We start from the raw sequence: 20735 nt of genomic DNA on the forward strand, positions 1-20735 counted from the left end.
CATGCCTGATGCTGCCGCCACGGTACTTGTGGAGATGCCGGGCCCCGCGCTGCCCTCCCTGGTCCCTCAGTGGCGTGGCTGCGCCCTGCCCCGCACTGGGTCGCTCAAACAGGTGTCACAGCTGTCACCGCTGAGGACTCTTTACATTCCCACAGACCAGTTTTGTAAGGGACTGGCTTGCAAGAAAGGGACGGTCTTCATGTCTCTCGAGGTCATTCGCCACTGGAGCGGTTTGTGCAGAGGAAACCTTTAACTCCTCAGGAAGCTTTTGAGCCTCCCCGTGGCTTCTGCACCCCAGTGTAGGCAATGTTTGCCCCACCCATGTAGAGGTTTTCGCAGAAGTCACAGCTTGGGGGCGGGGGCATGTCCGCCCAGAAAAATCTCCTAGCTCCCCCATCCCAAAATGAAAACTCATTTCTGGTTATTTTGTGGTTACCCTTTAAAAACACTTGACCTGGCCGGACGCAGTGGCTCACGCCTGTAATCCCAGCACTTAGGGAGGCCGAGGCGGACGGATCACCTGAGGTCAGGAGTTCGAGACCAGCCTGGCCAACATGGTAAAACCCCGTCTTTACTGAAAATACAAAAATTGGCCGAGCGTGGTGGCTCACGCCTGTAATCCTAGCACTTTGAGAGGCTGAGGTGGGCGGATCACTTGAGGTCAGGAGTTCGAAACCAGCCTGGCTAACATGGTGAAACCTCGTCTCTACTAAAAATACAAAGTTAGCTGGGTGTGGTGGTGGACGCCTGTAATCCCAACTACTCAGGAGGCTGAAGCAGGAGATCGCTTGAACCCGGCAAGTGGAGGTTGCAGTGAGCAGAGATCACACCACTGCACTCCAGCCTGGGCGACAGAGCAAGACTCCCTCTCAAAACAACAAATAAAAACACTTGACCACACTAAGCAGAGAAGAACAGAAAAGCAGCTCTGTGACAGAAGGGGAGGCTGATCCAGGGCACCTTCTTTGAGGGAGCTAAGTCTCCTGGCCCCCTTCTTCCATCCCAGATCCACCCTGAGGCCACATGGAGGGAGGGGAAACACCTTCACAAATGCCATGCTAAGTGTCCAGAAAGAAGGGACTCCTGTGAGGCCACATTTCCTAGCCTTGGTGACTGGGGCTTGTGGAACAGGAGTCAGGGGTATTGGGGTGTGTGTGGGGGATGGGGTCAGGGATGCAACATCCAGAACCACCCCCGCCCCCAGCAATCCTGGTGTTTATTCACTTCTTTCCCAAGCTTGTTCCTCTGACAGCTAGGACCCATCACCAGGCCCCAGACAACCTTATTCATGTCCCTAATTAACATCTTCATTCTCCCTTCCTGCTCATCCATCCCACAGACGTTTACTAGAGCCCACTTGCTGTGGGCCTCCAAGTCCTAGGGCTTCCGAGTCCCTGAAGGAGGCTCTGCCCCTTGTCCTAAGGAGGGGCCCCATAGGCAGTTCAAGGAGTCCACACATAGGCATTTCAAAACGGGCTTTAAATACTCATCAGGGTGCCACACAAAGGAGCTGGGGTGAGAACTTCGTACATGTGTGTGTGGGGCTGGGGTGCCCTGAGAGAGAAAAAGGGGACCCATCTGTCAGGGCAGCTGGGGTGCCCCACCCCCACCCTGGGACTAGGGAGCAGAGTAGAAGCCCTCTCTGGAGGGTCCCAGGGCTAACTGGGAGCCAGCCCTCCCTTCGAGGTAGATCATCGGGGAGGGAACCGAGAAGTAGCTCCCATGGTGGCAGTGGCTTCCTCAGTGGTACTGCTGGTAGCTGGGGTAGCCTGGGGCCGGGGTGCCATCCTTAGGGGGCAGCTGGCTGGGGTCCTCCAGGAATGGGGGCGCTGGAGAAGGGAGACTTGGGTAAGGATGAGTGGAAGAGGCCAGGTGGAGCATTTCCCACTCCCCCGACCACCAGTTACTCACCATTTCGGAACTGCTGGGCCGTGTAGCGAGTGAGGAGGATGCCAACGCCCTCAATGAGGGCCAACAGGATGCCCCCCATCATCGCTGAGCCCACCATGGCCAGTGGGCCACCTGGGGGAGTTGGAGGCAGAGAAACAGAGGTGAGGGCAGGCAGAACAGGGTGGGAGGGGCTTGGGCCAGGGCCAGGGGTCACTCACTGCGGGCAGCCAGCACAGCCCCGGTCAATGCTCCACTGGTGATAGAGTTCCAGGGATCCTCCTTGCCCCGAAGCCGCACCAGGCCACAGTCGATTGTGGAGAACAGGCCACCCCACACTGCGAAGCTACCTGTAGTGGAACCGAGGCCTAATTAGTTCCTGGGAAATTCTGAGAATTCACATCTCAGGGGACTTCCAAGGCCTGAATGCTTTGGCCAAGAACAGGGAGAAAAACCCAGACACAAATGCAGATAGCAAACCCACACAGAGTATTTCCTATCTGTCCCCATCCTGTGGTAGCTCCCACTTCAAGCCGTCTGTAATCACCATCAACATTCCCTTCACCTTTATGGGGAGCTGACAAATGTTTACAAGCAGGTTTATCTTCATATGGCTTTTAACAGAGCAACTTTGAGCTTCATAATCACCACACAGAGTTGGAATTCTGATTTGGGTTTCAGTGAGAAGGAAATAGGTTAGGAAACCCAGTTAATATGATAGTTAAAATGTTTACTGAGGGCTTACTGTGTGCCAGGACCTGTTCGCGGTACTGTGTTATTTGACTTCTGCAATTTTAAATTAGTTAATGTTATTAAAGTGTTTAGCATAGCAACCAGCACTTAGTAGTATGTAAATTACATAAACTATAAAACTACTGATGAAGTGGTTACTGTTATCACCACCCCCACGGTACAAGTGAGATTCAGAGAGGTTAAGCCACTAGCCCAGGGTCACACAGCAGGGAACAGTCAGGACCTAGATTTAAACTCCAGAACCCACTTTCTTCCCCTCCATATTCAATTGTTGGGAAACATCACCCCGCTGGAAAGTCTCCGGCAGGCGCTAGAATCTGAACCCCCAACTTGCAGCCTAGACCCAAAGAATCAACCACTCCCACATTTGCCAAAACATCTCCTATATCTATCTCCCCAAGCCCCTCACCTCCAATCTGGGGGGCTCGGATCCTCACAGCGTTGGCACTACCTCTCAACCGGTGCCGAATTCCCTGGGGAAAGGAAGGAAGGGCGTTAGGGCAGGGCTGAAGCCACTGGCAGACAGGTTTCCAACTTTTAAGAGAGGGAAGAAGATGGGGGACCTGTTAGAGGTATCAGCGGTAGAGATGTGGAAAGTGGCCAAGAACTAGTAGCCTAGTGCTAATTCATTCATACGTTTGTTCGTTCATTCATTCAGTGAATGATTAACAAGTACCTACTATATGTGCCAAGCACCATGCCATATGCAGGGATACAGCCATGAACAAGGTAGACCTGCTCCCTGCCCTCTCAGAGCTCACATTAACGGTGGGAGACACAGATCTTGAGCAAGGGCAGATAAACAAGGGAGCTTCAGACAGCAATCTGCACTGTAGAGGAAATGCCATGAAGAAATATGACTGGGGCTGAGGGGTCAGGAAAGGCCTCTTGAAGGAGGGGGAATCTGTGCTGAGACCTTGATGACAAACTTGGGCAAAGATCAAGGGAGGAGAGTTCCAGGAGTCTAGGGGAGGGACGGGGCTACATACATAAATTGCAGAGACCTTGGCTAATAGATGGCATTTAAAGTCATGGCATTTGCGATCTTCTGGGAGGGGGGGTGGTCAGAGAAAAAGAATTATGTTAAAAGAATTCTCTCAACTTTAAGGCAGTCTTCCCTCTGCCAATTAAATTCCTGTCATTTTCCTCTATCCAGGTTTCTGAGCCAGAATCTGCCTCTAGGTAAAATGTGTCTGGTCCTGGCGCAGTGGCTCACACCTGTAATCCCAGCACTTTGGGAGGCTGAGGTGGGTGGATCACTTGAGTACAGGAATTAGAGATCAGCCTAAGCAACACGTTGAAACCCCGTCTCTACAGATAAATAAATAAATAAATAGCCGGGCGTGGTGGCGCAGTCCTGTGGTCCCAGCTACTTGGGAGGCTGAGGTGGGAGGATCACTTGAGCCTGGGAGGTGGAAGCTGTAGTGACCCATGATCAGGACACTGCACGCCAGCCTAGGCGACAGGGCAAGATGCTGTCTAAAAAACAAACAAACAAACAAACAAACCTGGCCAGGCACAGTGGCACACGCCTATAATCCCAGCACTTTGGGAGGCCGAGGTAGGTGGATCACCTGAGGTCCAGAGTTCGGGACCAGCCTGGCCAACATAGTGAAACCCCATTTCTACTAAAAGTACAAAAATTCGCCAGGTCTGGTGGCACATGCCTGTAGTCCCAGCTACTTGGGAGGCTGAGACAGGAGAATTGCCCGAACCCAGGAGGCAGAGGTTACAGTGAGCCGAGATCGTGCCACTGCACTCTAGCCTGGGCAACAGAGCAAGACTCTGTCTCAAAAAAAAAAAAAAATCTGTCTGGCTTTGCACATACATTTAAAATTTGGTGATGACTCTTTGAACGACACAGCAGTTCCACAGAGGAGCTCCAGTTGGGTGGGGTGGAGGGTGGAAGACAGAGGCCATGTTTGCAATCCCTACAAAATCCCAGATACAGGAGCCAGGCTCGGCACATAGTAGGTGACTGGGCACCAGAATGAATAAGTGCACGTGACTGGCAGCTCCAAGCAGTTTTCAGAGCAGCCTCCCTTGTGGGCAAGACAGCTGACCCCACACCAACCCAGGGAAGGCCTGGACTCACAACAGGGGCATTGCGGAAACCCTTGACGGCCTGGAAGACTCCGCCACCGATGACACCCATAGTGAAGGCTCCACCGCAATCATCCACAATTCGCCATGGGCTGCAAGCAGGAAGGGAAGGACGGGGTTAATGTAAGCCCTCCCCCAGGTCCTGTCACAGGAACTCTTTTCTAACTGGGAGAAACCAAGTCACCAGAATGGGAAGTTCCTAAGTAGGAACAAACACTTCAGATAATAAGGAGCTAGTTCTGTCACGCTTTTTCCACACACCCCCCCATTAAGGCGAGAAATGGGGCAAAGGGGGAGAAATATTAGTCTTCGCCCTGTCTACCAACCAAGGAATCAGCCAACTGTTTTACTGTGATCAAAGATTAAATGAATTGGCACACGCAGAGTTGACGTTTCAATAAGCGACATAGGCGTGTTAACTAGCCAAGACAGACTGTCAGCAAAGCAGGACCGCGTCGCACCCCTTCTCCGACGGTGAGTCCGTCCAACCATGCCCCGCCCCTTTTCAATCCGGCACAACTGGGAAAAACCAAGAGCGACCCCGGGAAGCATCCACCGTCCCCGCCAACCCTCAACAGGCTCATCCGTGCCCCGCCCCCACTGACAAAGGCGACCTGGGAAAAACCACCCGCGGCAACTCTGGGGATTTCCGGTCAACACCGTACCACCCCTAGCCGGGATGGATCGTCCAGCGTGTCTCTTTTCGTTAACAGGGACTAGGAGATTACGAAGTCAGGAGAAACATGGCGTGGTTCGGCCTTCGCCGCACCTTCTGAGGGCAGACGGTTGTGGCCCCTCATAACGGAGCCCGAGTGACAGGAACCGAGTCGGGGTAGCGGGAGATACGTTAAGAGTCCCCCGAATCTGGTACATGGTTCTGTGCGGCCGATGCCTCCCCCGCCCGACCCCCACGGCTGGCCTTGGCGTCGCAGCAACAGTCCGGATGCCAGTGCCCATCGCCGTACCAAGGCTCCCGAGCGTACTCCTCCATGGCGCTGGCGTCTGGCCGCGCAGTCAGGCCACGCCCCCAGCGTAGACGCACAGCGGCGTCGGAGCCTTCCGCCTATTACCGGGCAGCGATTGGGTCGCTATGCCGCATGTCACGCCAAGGACGCACTGTCATTGGCCAATCGAGTTCTGCCATTTGTTCATTGCCTCCTGAGCGTAGTCCAGTTACTTTCAGGTTCGGGGAGTGAAGACCTCATTGAGAGAAGGTCTCATTCTGTGTTTTGGGAAGAGAGTTGTGCGGGCCCAGGTATCGTAGCGGCGACACGAGAGAGACGGCCGGTGTGACAGCCTTCCACTACCTGCACGAGTGTATTGGTAACGTTGGGGTGGGTGCACTCTTTTGGAGCTGGAGGAAGTGCTGCCCTCTGCTCCCCCATCCCAGCGCTTTGGTTTCTCCCACCGGTCAGTCTTTGGGGGACGCTGGATGAGCCCATTTCTGAAGTGCGGAGGGGCCGGGCTTCTTAGGCGGTGGGCGGAGCCTGGGCCTGGGCGAGGAACAGGGCCCTGGAGCACCTGGTTTCGGGACAGTAGGGTTGGTGGGAGTTGCGATGATATTGCCACCTACCTCTTACATCTTTTAGTGCGTATGTTCTGTCCACCCAGCTACTGGTTCATTTGAGTAGATGGGAGTCAGATGAGTACATGTTTACGGGAGGCGCTTGGTTACGGGATCCAGATATGAATCTTTATCTGAGCTGCTTGTCAGTTTGTTCGTCTGTCCCTAGGTCTGTCCGCTATCAGCTATGCCGCTGCCCGTTGCGCTGCAGACCCGCTTGGCCAAGAGAGGCATCCTCAAGCATCTGGAGCCTGGTGAGACGGCTAAAAGCAGATGGACCTAACACGTGCCAGCCTCGACAGGCACTTTTGTTGTTGATACTGACGCTTGATACCTAGCATGGGCCAACTGTGCACCAAGCAATGGGGTGGCAGGCATTTTTCGTTGTTAATGATATGGATTCCTGACATCCATCCCTACCGCGTGTCAAATGGAGGGGGTTGGGGGAATAGATATTTCATTCTTTTTTTTTTTTTTTTTTTATTGAGGCAGAGTCTCATTGTGCACCCAGGCTGGAGTGCAGTGGTGCGATCTCGGCTCACTAAAACCTCCGCCTTCCGGGTTCAAGCGATTCTCCTGCCTTAGCCTCCCGAGTAGTTGGGACTACAGGCACGCCCCGCCCCACCACACCGGGCGATTTTTTTTTTTTTTGAGACAGAATCTCGCTCTGTCGCCCAGGCTGGAGTGCAGTGGTCGTGATCTCGTCTCACTGCAACCTCCGCCTCCCGGGTTCAAGCGGTTTTCCTGCCTCAGCCTCCCAAGTAGCTGGGATTACAGGCACGTGCCACCACACCCGGCTGATTTTTGTATTTTTAGTAGAGACGAGTTTCACCGTGTTGGCTAGGATGGCCTCTAACTCCTGACCTCAGGCCATCCACACCGCCCCCCCCCCCCCCCCCCCCCCCCGGCTTTCCAAAGGGTTGGGATTACAGGCATAAGCCACTGTGCCCGGCTGATATTTCATTCTTAACAATACTGACTGGCTGGGTGTGGCGGCTCAAGCCGCTATTCCCAGCACTTTCGGAGGCTGAGGCGGGTAGATTGGTTGAGTTTAGGGATTTAGAGATTAGCCTGAGCAATGTGGCGAAACCCCATCTCTACAAAAAAATACAAAAATTAGCCGTGTGTTGTGGTGCATGCCTGTAGTCCCAGCTACTTGGGAGGCTGAGGTGAGAGGATCGCTTGAGCCTGGGATGTCGAGGGTGCAGTGAGCCGAGATTGTGCCACTGCGCTCCAGCCTTGCCGACACACGGAGACCCTGTCTCAAAAAAATCCAAAAAAGAACAGAAAATAATACTGACCACTTAATGCCTATTTGGGGCCTACTGTATGCCAGGTTAAATCCATGGATTACTCTAAGGGGGTGATGACATAGTATCTAATAGGAAGTACTGCTAACCTCTACTGCTGTCTCCTGTGTGCCAAGTGTAGTTGCAGTGAGGATCTATCATTTAGGCCTACTGTGTTCTGGCTGCAAATCACACCTTATTGTCAGTAATACTAAAAACTGGCATCTATTTGGGGCTATAGTGTGCCAGGCACTGGAAAATGCATCTTCTCCTCATTGATAACTGACATCTATTACAAGCCTACTGGGTGCAAGGTATAGACCTTGTGGTTAATAAAATTGGCAATGATCCCAGGCCGGGCAGGGTGGCTCATGCCTGTAATCTCAGCGCTTTGGGAGGCGGAGGTGGGCGGATCACGAGGTCAGGAGATGGAGACCATCCTGGCTAAGAGGGTGAAACCCCATCTCTAATAAAAATACAAAAAAATTAGCCGGGCGTGGTGCCAGGTGCCTGTAGTCCCAGCTACTCGGGAGGCTGAGGCAGGAGAATGGTGTGAACCCGGAAGGCAGAGCTTGCAGTGAGCCGAGATCACGCCACTGCACTCCAGCCTGGGCGACACAGCGAGACTCCGTCTCAAAAAAAAAAATAAAATAAAATTGACAATGATCATTGATTTACTTTTTTTTTTTTTTTTTTTTGAGACAGAGTCTCGCCCTGTCACCTAGGCTGGAGTGCAGTGGCGCGATCTTGGCCCACTGCAACCTCCACCTCCCGGGTTCAAGCGATTCTCCTGCCTCAGCCTCCCGAGTAGCTGGGACCACAGGCGTGCTCCACTGTGCCTGGCTAATTTTTGTATTTTTAGTAGAGATGGGGTTTCACCATGTTGGCCAGGCTGGATTTTCTTTTAAGCCTATTGAGTGACCTGTGCCTATGGTATATATATTATTTATTATTTGTTTAGAGACAGGGTCTCACTCTGTTGCCCAGGCTGGAGTGCAGTGGCACAATAATAGCTCACTGCAAGCTCAAAGTCCTGGGCTCAAATGAGCCTCCTGCCTCAGCCTCCTGAGTAGTTGGGACTACAGACGTGTGCCACTGTGCCCAGCTAATTTTTTTTTTTTGTACTTTTTTGTAGAGACAGGGGTCTCACTATGTTGACCAGGTTAGTCTCAGAGACGGGGTTTCACTATCTTGGCCAGGCTGGTCTTGAACTCCTGACCTCGTGATCTACCCACCTTGGCCTCCTAAAGTGCTGGGATTACAGGCGTGAGCCACCACGCCTGGCCAAGATGAGTAAATTTTTTGATGAATCCCTATCAACTCTGAAACCAGATAGCTTTGGCTAACAGTAGAACTCATCATCTGAACCCAGAAACAGATTTAGGTAACCTTTTTTTGTAAACCTCCTAATACAGAGAGTGGGATTTGGAATGTGAAAGATAATTCATATGCTTCCTGGCACACACACACACGTGTCTTTTACGTGTGGCTTGTGTGAATGTGAGTGTGTGTCTCTAGGCTCTACATGTAGGATGAGGTCCCCTGGTCCTTATCTGCTCTCCTCATCCCCACCTTGTTCTACCAGAACCAGAGGAAGAGATCATTGCCGAGGACTATGACGATGATCCTGTGGACTACGAGGCCACCAGGTTGGAGGGCCTACCACCAAGCTGGTACAAGGTGTTCGACCCTTCCTGGTGAGCCTGGGTGAGGGGGGGCTAACTTCTGACTTCACCCTTCCTGTGCTGACCTTGGTTGTGAGGTTTAGGTGGACACAAGGGAGGGAGCCTTGGGTGGAGGGCGTTGGCGTTAGGTATCTGCAGGACTCAAGTTGCTGCCCGCTGGGGCCTGGCTCCTCTGGGGTTGGAAGACTGTCTTTTCTCTCTTTTTTGAGACGGAGTTTCACTCTCGTTGCCCAGGCTGGAGTGCAATGGTGTGATCTCAGCTCACTGCAACCTTCGCCTCCCGGGTTCAAGCGATTCTCCTGTCTCAGCCTCCCAAGTAACTGGGATTACAGGTGCACACCACCACACCCGGCTAATTTTTGTATTTTTTGTAGAGATGGGGTTTCATCATATTGGTCAGGCTGGTCCCAAACTCCTGACCTCAGGTGATCCGCCTGCCTCGGCCTCCCAAAGTGCTGGGATTACAGGCATGAGCCACCACGCCCAGCCGACAGTGTTTTCTCTTCAGGAGAAGAGATTCTGGGGATCCTGCCTGTGGGGTCCTGACATGGGGCAGGTATAGGCAGAGACTGGGGAGACAAGAGTTGAGGATCCAAGGCAAGGACATCTGTGCTGACACTTCTTTCCTGCGGCCCCACAGCGGGCTTCCTTACTACTGGAATGCGGACACAGACCTCGTATCCTGGCTCTCCCCACATGACCCCAACTCTGTGGTTACCAAATCGGCCAAGAAGCTCAGAAGCAGTAATGCAGGTGAGTTGGCAGGTACAAGGGTGCCGTGAGTGATCTTAGCAGTTCTCACAGAGAGGCCAAGTAGAATGATAGTGGATCAGAGGGGCAGGTGAGACCAGGCGGGCCCAGCCTCAGGCAAGGGAGGTTGTTGAAGGCAGAGGCTGCTGGGTCCTGGGGTGGCAAGAGGTCACTTCAAAACTTGTGTCCTCAGATGCTGAAGAAAAGTTGGACCGGAGCCATGACAAGTCGGACAGGGGCCATGACAAGTCGGACCGCAGCCATGAGAAACCAGACAGGGGCCACGACAAGTCAGACCGGGGCCACGACAAGTCTGACAGGGATCGAGAGCGTGGCTATGACAAGGTAGACAGAGAGAGAGAGCGAGACAGGGAACGGGATCGGGACCGCGGGTATGACAAGGCAGACCGGGAAGAGGGCAAAGAACGGCGCCACCATCGCCGGGAGGAGCTGGCTCCCTACCCCAAGAGCAAGAAGGGTAAGCTGGGCAGAATGGGGCTTGGTGAGACCAGCAAGGTGCAGGGCGCACTGTGTGAGGAAGCCTGCCCTCAAAAAGATGCCTGGACCTGGGGCCTAGAGGAGGGTGCTGTGGTACATGGCAGCCAGGGGCTTCATTTCTTCTTGTGGGGTGGGGCTCAGTGATCAGGGGCTCCTGGTGCCTCTATTGAAGACTTTGCCCTGCCACTTCCACAGCAGTAAGCCGAAAGGATGAAGAGTTAGACCCCATGGACCCTAGCTCATACTCAGACGCCCCCCGGTAAGTGACAACCCCTCTTGACTCAGTACGTGGACACCATCCTCCGGCCTCCTTGCTCCATTCCTCATTGGGACCAGGTGGGCCGTGTCTGCCACATCACCCATCCCCATCCCCTGACTCTTTCACCGGCAGGGGCACGTGGTCAACAGGACTCCCCAAGCGGAATGAGGCTAAGACTGGCGCTGACACCACAGCAGCTGGGCCCCTCTTCCAGCAGCGGCCGTATCCATCCCCAGGGGCTGTGCTCCGGGCCAATGCAGAGGCCTCCCGAACCAAGCAGCAGGATTGAAGCTTCGGCCTCCCTGGCCCTGGGTTAAAATAAAAGCTTTCTGGTGATCCTGCCCACCATGCCTGAGTGCTTCCTTCGAGGCTGCCCAACCCAAGTCGGCAAGATGCACAACACATTTTATTTGCAAAAACTCAGCTAAGAGATAGTGTGAAGCTGGCAGGGGCTGGGGGGGCTGAGCTGAGCTGGGTCATGAGAGGGCTTAGTCATGTCGGCCCTGTGTGGGGCGGGGATGGTGGGGACAGGGAGTGCAGTGTCTACCTCACCCTACCCCTAATACTGATCAGAGTTTGGTCCCAGCTGGGCCAGGGCAAGAAGAGAGAACGAGGCCAGGCCAATGTCTTCAATCCCAGCGGCTAGGAACCCTTCACCTTGGTGAGCAACCTGTGGTGGGAATGGGGAGGAAAGAAAAACACAAAGCTGGGCTACGCCGGCAGGCGGGTTTCCTGAGCAAGTGAGGGCGGCAGTGGTGAGGCTGGTAGTCCTGGGGTTAGTAATGGTGCCCCCCTGGTCAGAAAGCTACACGTGGACTAAATAAATACAACATCTTTATTTGGCATTGGATATCCTGACATTTGTTCATTACAGTTCCTTAAAAAACAAACCAAAAAATCAGAACAAATTAATCAATCAAAAATAAAGATCCAATGGCTCTATTTACATATAGCAAAGACAGCCCAGGCATCTTCCATGCACACACACACCCCGCCCCGATACAGTTAAGGGGTTAATAAGCTTTGGGGAGCGCAAGAGGCAGGTTCCACAGTTCATCAATCCCAAGACACCCCCATGAGGTAGGGGTGCTTCACACAGCCAGACGGATATCAAGAGTATGATTGGCAGCTTTATTTTTCCTCTCCTAGACGTCTCCAAAAATAACCCTACATCTGGCAACTGACAGTGTTTTAAATACAATGAGATTCAGCCACTTCAAGGACCTCCATTTTTCCCACACCCTGGATCAATAATAATATGATTATACCACAAATTCCAAGTCAACTAAAAAAAACAAATGGCCCCTACCACACCTTCTGCCAGAAGGGCTGATGCAAAAATCTTAGCTCTTGTCCCTTTCTCCCTGGGGACTCACAAGAAGCCCATCTTCAAGGTGTCAAGGAAGCTGGCCCAAGGCCACACAAAAGACGGAACTGGTAACATGATCCAGAGCAGTGGTAAGGGAGAAGAGAAGGCCTCAAACTATGGGCAAATGAACGCCACAGGTAGGCATCAGTCATTCCTGAAGAGCTGCGGGAGTTTTGTCCAGTGTGTCCTTATGGAGGTGGAGGGACTGCTGGGAGGGACTCTCCCAGACGAGACACTTCCAGAAGAGGGCACAGGGTCGGGGAGGGGACAGACAAAAAAAAAAGAGGCCTTGAATGACAGTACCCCCAACCCTGCCTCCAAAGAGGTTAGAGGGAGCAGAGGTGGCAGCTCTAAAACCCCCTCCAGGGGAATGGGGTCAGCCTACCAGGAAGGGTTCACGTGACAGCGAGCTCTAGTCCCACACCCCTCCAGAAGTCTCAGTGACCTGGGAGAAAAGACCATCTCCCAAACCCAGAGGAGCCAGGCCCCGGAGGGCGGCGACTTGGGTCCTGCAGATGCCCAACACCCTCCACCCCAGTCCCCCTCCCTTGTGTCCCCCCATTGCTGCCAGCCCTCACTTCACCAGCACTGACTTTGGCAGAAAGGGCTCCGTGATGAGGTCTCCACGGTGGGAAGACAGCTGCGGTGGCGGTGGCTGCCCGGGAGGCTGCTGGTGAACGCAGGGCCCGGAGGCGGAGGCAGAGGCAGAGGCAGAGGCTATGGCTTTGGCTGCACCTCGGGGAAGGCTGTAGAGGTAGACAGCACCAATGACGAGTCCAGCGCCAAGGGCAAATAATGGGTCCACGTGGAAGCCAAAGAGGCGAATGGAGGCAACAGTGGACAGCACAATGGACAGGGAAGTGGCAAAGCCCTTGAGGATATTGTCAGCGTACTTGACAACCACAGCCACCAGTAGCCCGCCGAAGGCCTGGTTGAGCACCACGCCCCAGACAGCAGGCGTGTACCCAAAAAAGAAACCGCGGGTGGCCACGGCGGTACCCTCAGCCCACCAGAGCCCCACCAGGCCCAGTGCTGTGCCGAAGAGGCCCAGTTGCAGGTTGCGCAGCCACACGGAGCCTGAGCTGCCTTTGAGGATCTTCTCAAAGTAGACACCTGCGAAGCCGGAGGAGAGACAGGAGGCCACGACGGCTGCCAGGCCTGCCCCAGGGTTCTGATCCAGTGGCCGTGGGCCTCCCCCACCGGCTTGCTGTGCCTGGACAATGGCGACGCCAGTGAAGAGGAGCAGCAGGGAGGCCCACTGCAGCCGGGAAAGGCTGCGATTCAGCATGAGCACGGAGAACAGCGCTGTGGTCAGGATCTTCAGCTGGTATGTCACCTGCGAGTGGCACGTGGAAGGCACTGAGGGCTGACCCTGGCCTCCAACAGGTGCACATGGGGGGCAGCACCCACTGTGGGCCCCCAGGCACAACGGAGGGACAGGGTGGGGGGTATGACAACAAAAGCAGCAAAAGGAGCCAGCCACTGGCCATTGGCTGAGCTGCAGCGAAACAGTTCTGAGGTCTCTCCCAGCAAGTGCATAAAAGGATGGCTGTGCCAAGAAATCCACATCCCAATCCCATTTCCTGGCTGTGTGACTGGGGACAAAGCACTTGCCCTGTCTGAGCCCTGGCATCATCCTCTATAAAAGATGGCTGAGGTATGGAAGTATCTTTGTGATGAGGGACTTGATACAAATGAATCAATAGCCACAACAATGTCGGCAAATACTTACATAGTGCTTACAATGTATCAGTGTGGTTCTAGGCACTGCACATGAATTCATTCATTTAATTCTCACTACACCATTCTGAAGTGAGCACCACTGTAAGCCCCAATTTAAAGGTGGGAAAACTAAGGCACAGAGAGGTTAGGTGACGTGCCCCAAAAATCACACAGCTGGAAAGTAGCAGAGCTGAGATTTGAACCCAGACAGCCTGGCCCCAGAATCCAGGCTCTTTAACCACTTCACAAAACTGCCCACAAATAGCCTAAAGCTTATCTGTCGCCAATCAAGGGCTCTTCACGGGTATTATTTCTTTTAAGTATCCTAGCATCTCAGTGAACAGGCATTACTATTTCCACCCCCAATTTTCACAGACGAGAAAAGGGAGGTTGAAGGAGTTCCAAGGACATTCTGAAGATGACATAGCCCCTGTCCTCTGCAACACCCCCCCACCACGGTATTCCCATACTCCAGTCCCCAACCTAATTAGTTCCTCTGGGGCCATGCTGGGCTTGGGGCTCACCTGGAAAGTGGCAGCTGGTAGGTTAGAGATGGCAACATACTGGAGGTTATTCTGCAAGGTGTAGATGAGAGAGGGCACTGCGAGCTTGAGTGTGTCCACATACTGCACCAGGACGGCCTCATGGAGGAAGAGAACCAGGTGCTTCACGTTACCTAGGTGGGAGGAGGAGAGCCCTTCTTAGCACTGACAGCCATACATGGGGAACCCCTGAAGGCTGGGAACAGGCCTTGCTCCCGTGACTCCCCCATCCACCCTGCTGTCCAATCCCTGGGGGCTGGAATGAAGTATGTGATCTCACTTTTCCCTAGAGTACAACCATGTTTCCAGCAAGCTTTTCTGAGACTCAGTTTAATGGCAGCAAAAGTATCAGCCATCCGTGTCTGCTAATCACAGAGCATGTCACTCATGTTAGAGCCTACCTCCCTGGCAGAGAGCCCCATTCAGGGCAAGCACTCAATACTAAATACATTTGTGTACAATGAAATAACCATCATTAGGCCAGGCGCCGTGGCTCACGCCTGTAATCCCAGCACTTTGGGAGGCCAAGGCGGGTGGCTCATGAGGTCAGGAGTTCAAGACCAGCTGGGCCAACAACACTGAAACCCCATCGCTACTAAAAATACAAAAATTAGCCAGGTGTGGTGGCACGCGACTGTAATCCCAGCTACTTAGGAGGCTGAGGCAGGAGAATTGCTTGAACCTGGGAGGCGGAGGTTGCAGTGAGCTAAGACCATGCCATTGCACTCCAGCCTGGGCAACACAGTGGGACTCCATCTCAAAAAAAAAAAAAAAAGAAATAACCATCATTAACTTGGAGCTTATGAAATAGAAGCCCTAGGAGCTCGGGTGGAGGGCTGTCTCCCACACAGAAGAGAAGTTTAGTCTAGACTTTTTTTTTTTTTTTTTTTTGGCACAGTGGCACCATCTCGGCTCACTGCAACCTCCACCTCCCAGGTTCAAGCGATTCTCCTGCCTCAGCCTCCCAAGTAGCTGGGAATACAGGTGCGTGCCACCACTCCCAGCTAATTTTTTGTATCTTTAGTAGAGACAGGGCTTCACCGTGTTAGCCACGATGGTCTCGATCTCCTGACCTCGTGATCCGCCTACCTCGGCCTCCCAAAGTTCTGGGATTACAGATGTGAGCCACCACACCAGGCATAGTCTCGACTTTTAGACTTATCCTAGCTCCTCACTGACCCATGTGCCATCCGAGGGCAGGGGCCATCTCCCCCTTGTTGCATCTTTCTGTCAGCCCTAGACAGAGTTGCCTCTGCCACATGGATGAATGCAGGCTTGACCATTAAGCAGAAGTCCGCTTGGGACCTGCTCCAGTGAAAACATGATAATCGGGCTGGGGGCAGTGGCTCACGCCTGTAATCCCAACACTTTGGGAGGTTAAGGCGGGTGGATCACCTGAGGTCAGGAGTTCAAGACCAGACTGGCCAATGTGATGAAACCCTGTCTCTAGCAAAAATACAAAAATTAGCCTATAATCCCAGCTACTCAGGAGGCTGAGGCAGGAGAATCTTTTGAACCCGGGAGACGGAGGTTGCAGTGAGCCAAGATCGTGCCATTGCACTCCAGCTTAGGCAACAAGGGCAAAACTCTGTTTCAAAACAAACAAAAAACATGAGAATCATTTCCTATGTAACAAGGCCTTTGCAAAGCTCGCCCCACTTTTTGGCAGTTCATCTTTTTTTTTTTGGCGGGGCAGGGTGGGTGGGTGGGTGAGGAGTCTTGCTCTGTCGCCCAGGCTGGAGTGCAGTGGCGTGATCTTGGCTCACTGCAACCTCTGCCTCCCGGGTTCAAGCAATTCTCCTGCCTCAGCCTCCCAAGTAGCTGGGATTACAGGCATCCGCCAACACGCCTGGATAATTTTTGTATTTTTAGTAGAGACGGGGTTTCACCATCTTGGCCAGGCTGGTCTCTAACTCCTGACCTTGTGATCCACCTGCCTCTCGGCCTCCCAAAGTGCTGGGATTACAGATGTGAGCAACCACGCCCCGCCAGCAGTTCATCTTTTAAGTCACAGCTGGGTGTCACTCCACAGGCAAAACTTCTTCGAACACTGAACAAGGTTGTCCCAGGAACTCCTACTGATGTTCATTCACCAAACCCTGTCCACTCCTGGTCTCCAAACTTGAATTCAGGGGAAAAAAATTCCGGGCGGGGGAGGGAGGGGTGCTGAAATTGTGGCTAAGAGATGAAGGCCTGTGATTAAGTCTGTGGCTATCTGTTATTTCCATCTTCCATCAGCAATGAGGACAAGCTGCTCCTCTGCATTGCTAACCTATCTACCCCCACGGCCTGAGGCAGTGTTCACATCTACACTGTTCACAGAGTTAACAAAGGTAAGAGCAGGTCTCTTGTTAACCTGGAGTTAACAAGTGGGTGAGAATGTTCTCTTCAATGTAAACAAAGGGCAAAGGTGCATAATTCATCTCCATCCCTTTACTTATGCAAGACCTTTTTAGAGAAACAATTGGGCAACACTTCAAAGTAGAAGACCTTCAGGGAGATGTTGAAATTAGTAGATAAACCCAACTCCCAATTTACAAGATATGTAGAAGACAGAATATTTGTTAAATTTTTGAGAATATTTGCCTCAGGGAGGCAGTCAGCAAAATCCAGACTACCCAAAGTCTACAAGACAAATGACCTGTTTTCTCCAACAAATTAATTGCAAAGACCGAAAAACCCCTAGAGATTAACAGATTTAGAAGATACCAAAGAAGGCCAGCGTGGTGGCTCACGCCTGTAATCCCAGCACTTTGGGAGGCTGAGGTGGGTGGATCACAAGGTCAGGAGTTCGAGACCATCCTGGCTAACATGGTGAAACCCTGTCTCCACTAAAAATACAAAAAAATTAGCTGGGCGTGGTGGCATGTGCCTGTAATCCCAGCTACATTTATTCAAGATAATTCAGGGAAATTTACTTCCATACAATATTACTTCGTGTGGGATTTACTTAAAAATAATAAGGGGATAAGGACGTAGGTAGACATAGAGATTGGCAGTGAGTGAACAATCACTGATGTTGTTTAAAGCGGCCATGAGTTGCTAATTGCTGACTCTGGAGGATGGGTACACGGATATTTTACTATTTGATTATTCTCTCTGATTTTGCATGTATTCGGAATTCTCCATAATATGAAGCTAAATCACATGTGAGAGACCCCTGCTACTTTATAAGCATAGACAATCTCACTCCTACAGCCCACACAGGCCGGCTCCCCGGCTGTTAGGGCTAGAAAAGTGTAAGATGCCGCTACGCATAGCTGGAGTGGCGCCCCAGGCAGGTTGAGATTTGGAGACACTCCTGAAGCAAACCGTCTGTGTGAACACACACACATACATGTGGCGTCTCACCCACCGACCCCAGTGCAGCCCCGTCCCTGGCTCGTACCCCTCTTCTGTGCGAAGAGCAGCAGCAGGCAGGTGAGACCTTTGAGCACTTCCGCCATGACCACAGCAGTGGTGGCAAAGAAGCGGTCCCCTGGCAACGTGCGGGCGTAGCGGATGCTGAGGATAAGGGAGGCATTCTGGACCACCAGCACAGCTAGGGATATGTACTTCAGGCGCCTGTGAGCTGTGGGGAACGGAAGGGGCAAGGGGGAAGGACGGAGTCAGAAGCCGCTGGGGCACAGCCACACCACCACCCACCCCCTTTCCTTTCTCACCCAGGACCCTCCTAGCCACGGCTACTTGCTCCCTCAGCCTGCCTGCCCTCACCCAATGAGGGTCTGACTCCTACCGGCTTACTGCCTCACCACGAGCAGGAAGAGCCAGAAGGGAGAAATGGGCCCCACCCTGTCCAGTCCATACCTGGAATCCTTACCTAGGTGTCAGGTAATGGCTGAGGCAAGCCCTGGCCACGCGCCTCGGCTTCCTCCTAAGTGAGAAGCAACTCTTCCCCAGACAGAATACTGACAACTACATTCTCCACATTTATTGAGTGTTTACTGTATGCCTATCACTGGGTTAAGGAATTTCTATGGATTACCTCAATAGACTCATATCACTGTCATCTCCAAAAGAACTGCGAGGATTCCCATTTATGGATGAGCAAACTGAGAATTTATATGAAATGATGCTCCTGTTTAACAAGGGACTGTCTCATGTAAAGAATAATACATCAATGCAGGGAATGAGGCCACTATATGAGGTATGTTCACCCCTAAGAACAGTCCTTCTCCCATCTAAGAAATGATTCGATTCCCTCACACTGAGAATGGCCTACATCCCATATGGAATGATCCTCCTCATACCCAGAATGGTCTCTCCAACCCCTCACTCCTGTGACAACTGGTTCCTCTCGAACCAGAGTAGTCTACTAAATACAAGCAATGATTCCCACATGCTCCCAGGGACTGAATCGTGTATCAGGAATGGTTATCCCACCAAGAAAGGTCTGGCTCCCTCAACCACACGAGGAAATATTTCCCTGCACTCCACATGGTCTTCCCTCCCACCACCACACACCAACCCTCTAGCTAATGAATTTTTCCTTGCTCTACCCACACTCACAATGAGCTCTCTCTGTTATAAGGAAGGACCCGGCACTCTCAGAACGTTCTTTCTCCACCATATAACGGTGAGCCCTCCCACCTGAATGCACAATGAACTCTACCTCCATTAGGAAGGGAGCCCCCAGAACGGTCTCCTCCGCACATAATGAAGGACACCCCCATCCTCAAAATGGACCCTCTCTAGTCACATAAAGAACGACTCGCCCCACCCTAGCTCACAATAGTCTCTGTCCCTTTATAAGGAAGGAACCACCACCCTCAGAATAGTTTCCCCCTTCTTCAGTGAGGAACTCCCACACCCGCAGAATGGTCTCTTCCACACGGAAGGACTCCACATATTCAGAATGGTTTCGGTGGCCTTAGCCTTCCCAAAAAGAATTACCCACCACACTCACAATGGTCTCTACTCTCCATATGCGGAAGGATCCCACAATCACTCAGAATGTTCTCTTCCCCGCCCCCAACACACAGACAATGTGCACACACAGACACACACACACGTCGGTCCATACGGGATGCTCCCGCTCACTTTAGTGAGGAACATTCCCGACTCCCAGCGATCCCGACCTCCGCCTCCCATGCGACCGCTCGGGCACAGACTCTCACCCGCACTCGCGGTCCCCGGCTCCAATACACCCGCGGAAACCGCCCCTGGCCCGGGCGCCGCGGTAGAACCACCAGCCCCAACCGCTGCCATGTTGGCATCTGCCTGGCCCGTCCCCTCGGCAACAGAAAACCACTTCCGTGTTCGTCACTTCCGCTGCCGGGCCACCTAAGTAAAGGTGGTGCGAGAGCCGGGATCGTCGGGGTGGTGGCTTTTCTCCTCCGCTCCTAAAAGCTCAATGTATGAGTAGCCCCGGGATTTCCAAATTCCGTCGGGTCGGGACGCCGAGGACACGGCCCGATCGGCCTACCCATCGTCCCTACAGAGCTTCATCGGCCCATTCCTGTCACTAGACCGGCCTTGTCCTGCCGTTCGTCCACTTCACTGATCGCGCTTTCCAGATCACCCCCCGATCCTGTCTCCTAGTCTCATTGGCTCACCCACCCCTTTCATCTCGGCTCTTTATTGGCAGCTTCTCCATAAGGCACCGCCCTTTCCGTATCAGAAACTAACAGGTGCTTCATGGTTGGACTGAAGTTCCGCTTTCCCGTCTTCCAGCGAGGCCCCGCCCGCTGGAGAGCACACGGGAATCTGGGGACGAAGAAACTTTGACCTGGTGGGGTCGGGTGAGGGCGTACCGGCATCAGGTGCGAGTCAGGAATGTAAGCTAGTAGATAAAAGCAGAGCAGGTGAGGATAAGCAAGTGAAAATGCAAAGGAAAGTTGACGCACAGAAAGGAAGACAAGTGAGTCACCACTGAGGATGGCAAATAAAGGGGACAGGCGAAACGCTCACAGGTTAGCTAGCACTTGGAAGCAGGGCAAGAGTCCGGACCAGAGGCGGTGGCTCACGCCTGTAATCCCAGCACTTTGGGAGGCTGAGCCGGGCGGATCACCTGAGCTCAGGAGTTCCAGCCTGGGCATCTCAAAAAAAAATTACCCGGGCGTAGTGGTATGCACCTGCACCCAGCTACTCTGGAGGCTGAGGCAGGAGAACCGCTGGAACCCGGAAGGCGGAGGTTGCACTGAACCGAGACAAGCAGGCCAAGAGAGGGGACAGCTGAGGTCGGAACAAGTGAAACCAACATGGAATAGGGCAGGCCCGGTTAAGTCAAGTGTTGGAGAAATTAGAGGGATGGGTATGTAAGGGTAAAGATGGGGGAGAGGCTAAAGATTAAGAGCAAAACAGGTGACTATACC

The 20735-nt window shown here is 52.9% G+C and overlaps 3 protein-coding genes across 14 annotated transcripts; 1 reads left to right on the forward strand and 2 right to left on the reverse strand.

Annotated features, from left to right (window-relative positions):
- Nucleotides 1-1460: 1460 nt before the first annotated feature.
- On the reverse strand, nucleotides 1461-5815 carry TIMM17B (translocase of inner mitochondrial membrane 17B). Of its 2 annotated transcripts, XM_055268136.2 has the most exons (7): nucleotides 5709-5815; nucleotides 4736-4835; nucleotides 3321-3470; nucleotides 3050-3113; nucleotides 2109-2237; nucleotides 1912-2022; nucleotides 1461-1829 (listed from the first exon to the last, which is right to left on the reverse strand). In XM_055268136.2, exons 1-7 carry the CDS (start codon nucleotides 5732-5734, stop codon nucleotides 1741-1743), a joined length of 669 nt encoding a protein of 222 aa, XP_055124111.1. In that variant the 5' UTR covers nucleotides 5735-5815; the 3' UTR covers nucleotides 1461-1740. The 2 variants fall into 2 exon arrangements, with proteins under 2 accessions (XP_055124111.1, XP_055124113.1); XM_055268138.2 differs by lacking the exon at nucleotides 3321-3470.
- An 88-nt stretch (nucleotides 5816-5903) lies between these two features.
- On the forward strand, nucleotides 5904-11136 carry PQBP1 (polyglutamine binding protein 1). Of its 6 annotated transcripts, none has more exons than XM_055268131.2 (7): nucleotides 5904-6077; nucleotides 6477-6561; nucleotides 9182-9293; nucleotides 9922-10034; nucleotides 10225-10509; nucleotides 10725-10788; nucleotides 10921-11136. In XM_055268131.2, the coding sequence occupies exons 2-7, from the start codon at nucleotides 6495-6497 to the stop codon at nucleotides 11075-11077; spliced, it is 798 nt and encodes a 265-aa protein (XP_055124106.1). In that variant the 5' UTR covers nucleotides 5904-6077; nucleotides 6477-6494; the 3' UTR covers nucleotides 11078-11136. The 6 variants fall into 6 exon arrangements, with proteins under 6 accessions (XP_055124106.1, XP_055124105.1, XP_063490545.1 ...); XM_055268130.2 differs by having other exon boundaries at nucleotides 5904-6066; XM_063634475.1 differs by lacking the exon at nucleotides 5904-6077 and adding an exon at nucleotides 6133-6153.
- Nucleotides 11137-11177: 41 nt separating this feature from the next.
- On the reverse strand, nucleotides 11178-20681 carry SLC35A2 (solute carrier family 35 member A2). Of its 6 annotated transcripts, none has more exons than XM_055268106.2 (5): nucleotides 19539-20681; nucleotides 17810-17992; nucleotides 14404-14555; nucleotides 12751-13493; nucleotides 11178-11458 (listed from the first exon to the last, which is right to left on the reverse strand). In XM_055268106.2, exons 1-5 carry the CDS (start codon nucleotides 19627-19629, stop codon nucleotides 11431-11433), a joined length of 1197 nt encoding a protein of 398 aa, XP_055124081.1. In that variant the 5' UTR covers nucleotides 19630-20681; the 3' UTR covers nucleotides 11178-11430. The 6 variants fall into 6 exon arrangements, with proteins under 6 accessions (XP_055124081.1, XP_063490540.1, XP_055124084.1 ...); XM_063634470.1 differs by lacking the exon at nucleotides 11178-11458 and adding an exon at nucleotides 11606-12392; XM_055268109.2 differs by lacking the exon at nucleotides 11178-11458 and having other exon boundaries at nucleotides 11606-12903; nucleotides 17810-17993; nucleotides 19852-20681.
- Nucleotides 20682-20735: the final 54 nt, after the last annotated feature.

The sequence above is a fragment of the Symphalangus syndactylus genome, chromosome X, assembly GCF_028878055.3.
Source record: "Symphalangus syndactylus isolate Jambi chromosome X, NHGRI_mSymSyn1-v2.1_pri, whole genome shotgun sequence".
Taxonomy (NCBI): domain Eukaryota; kingdom Metazoa; phylum Chordata; class Mammalia; order Primates; family Hylobatidae; genus Symphalangus; species Symphalangus syndactylus.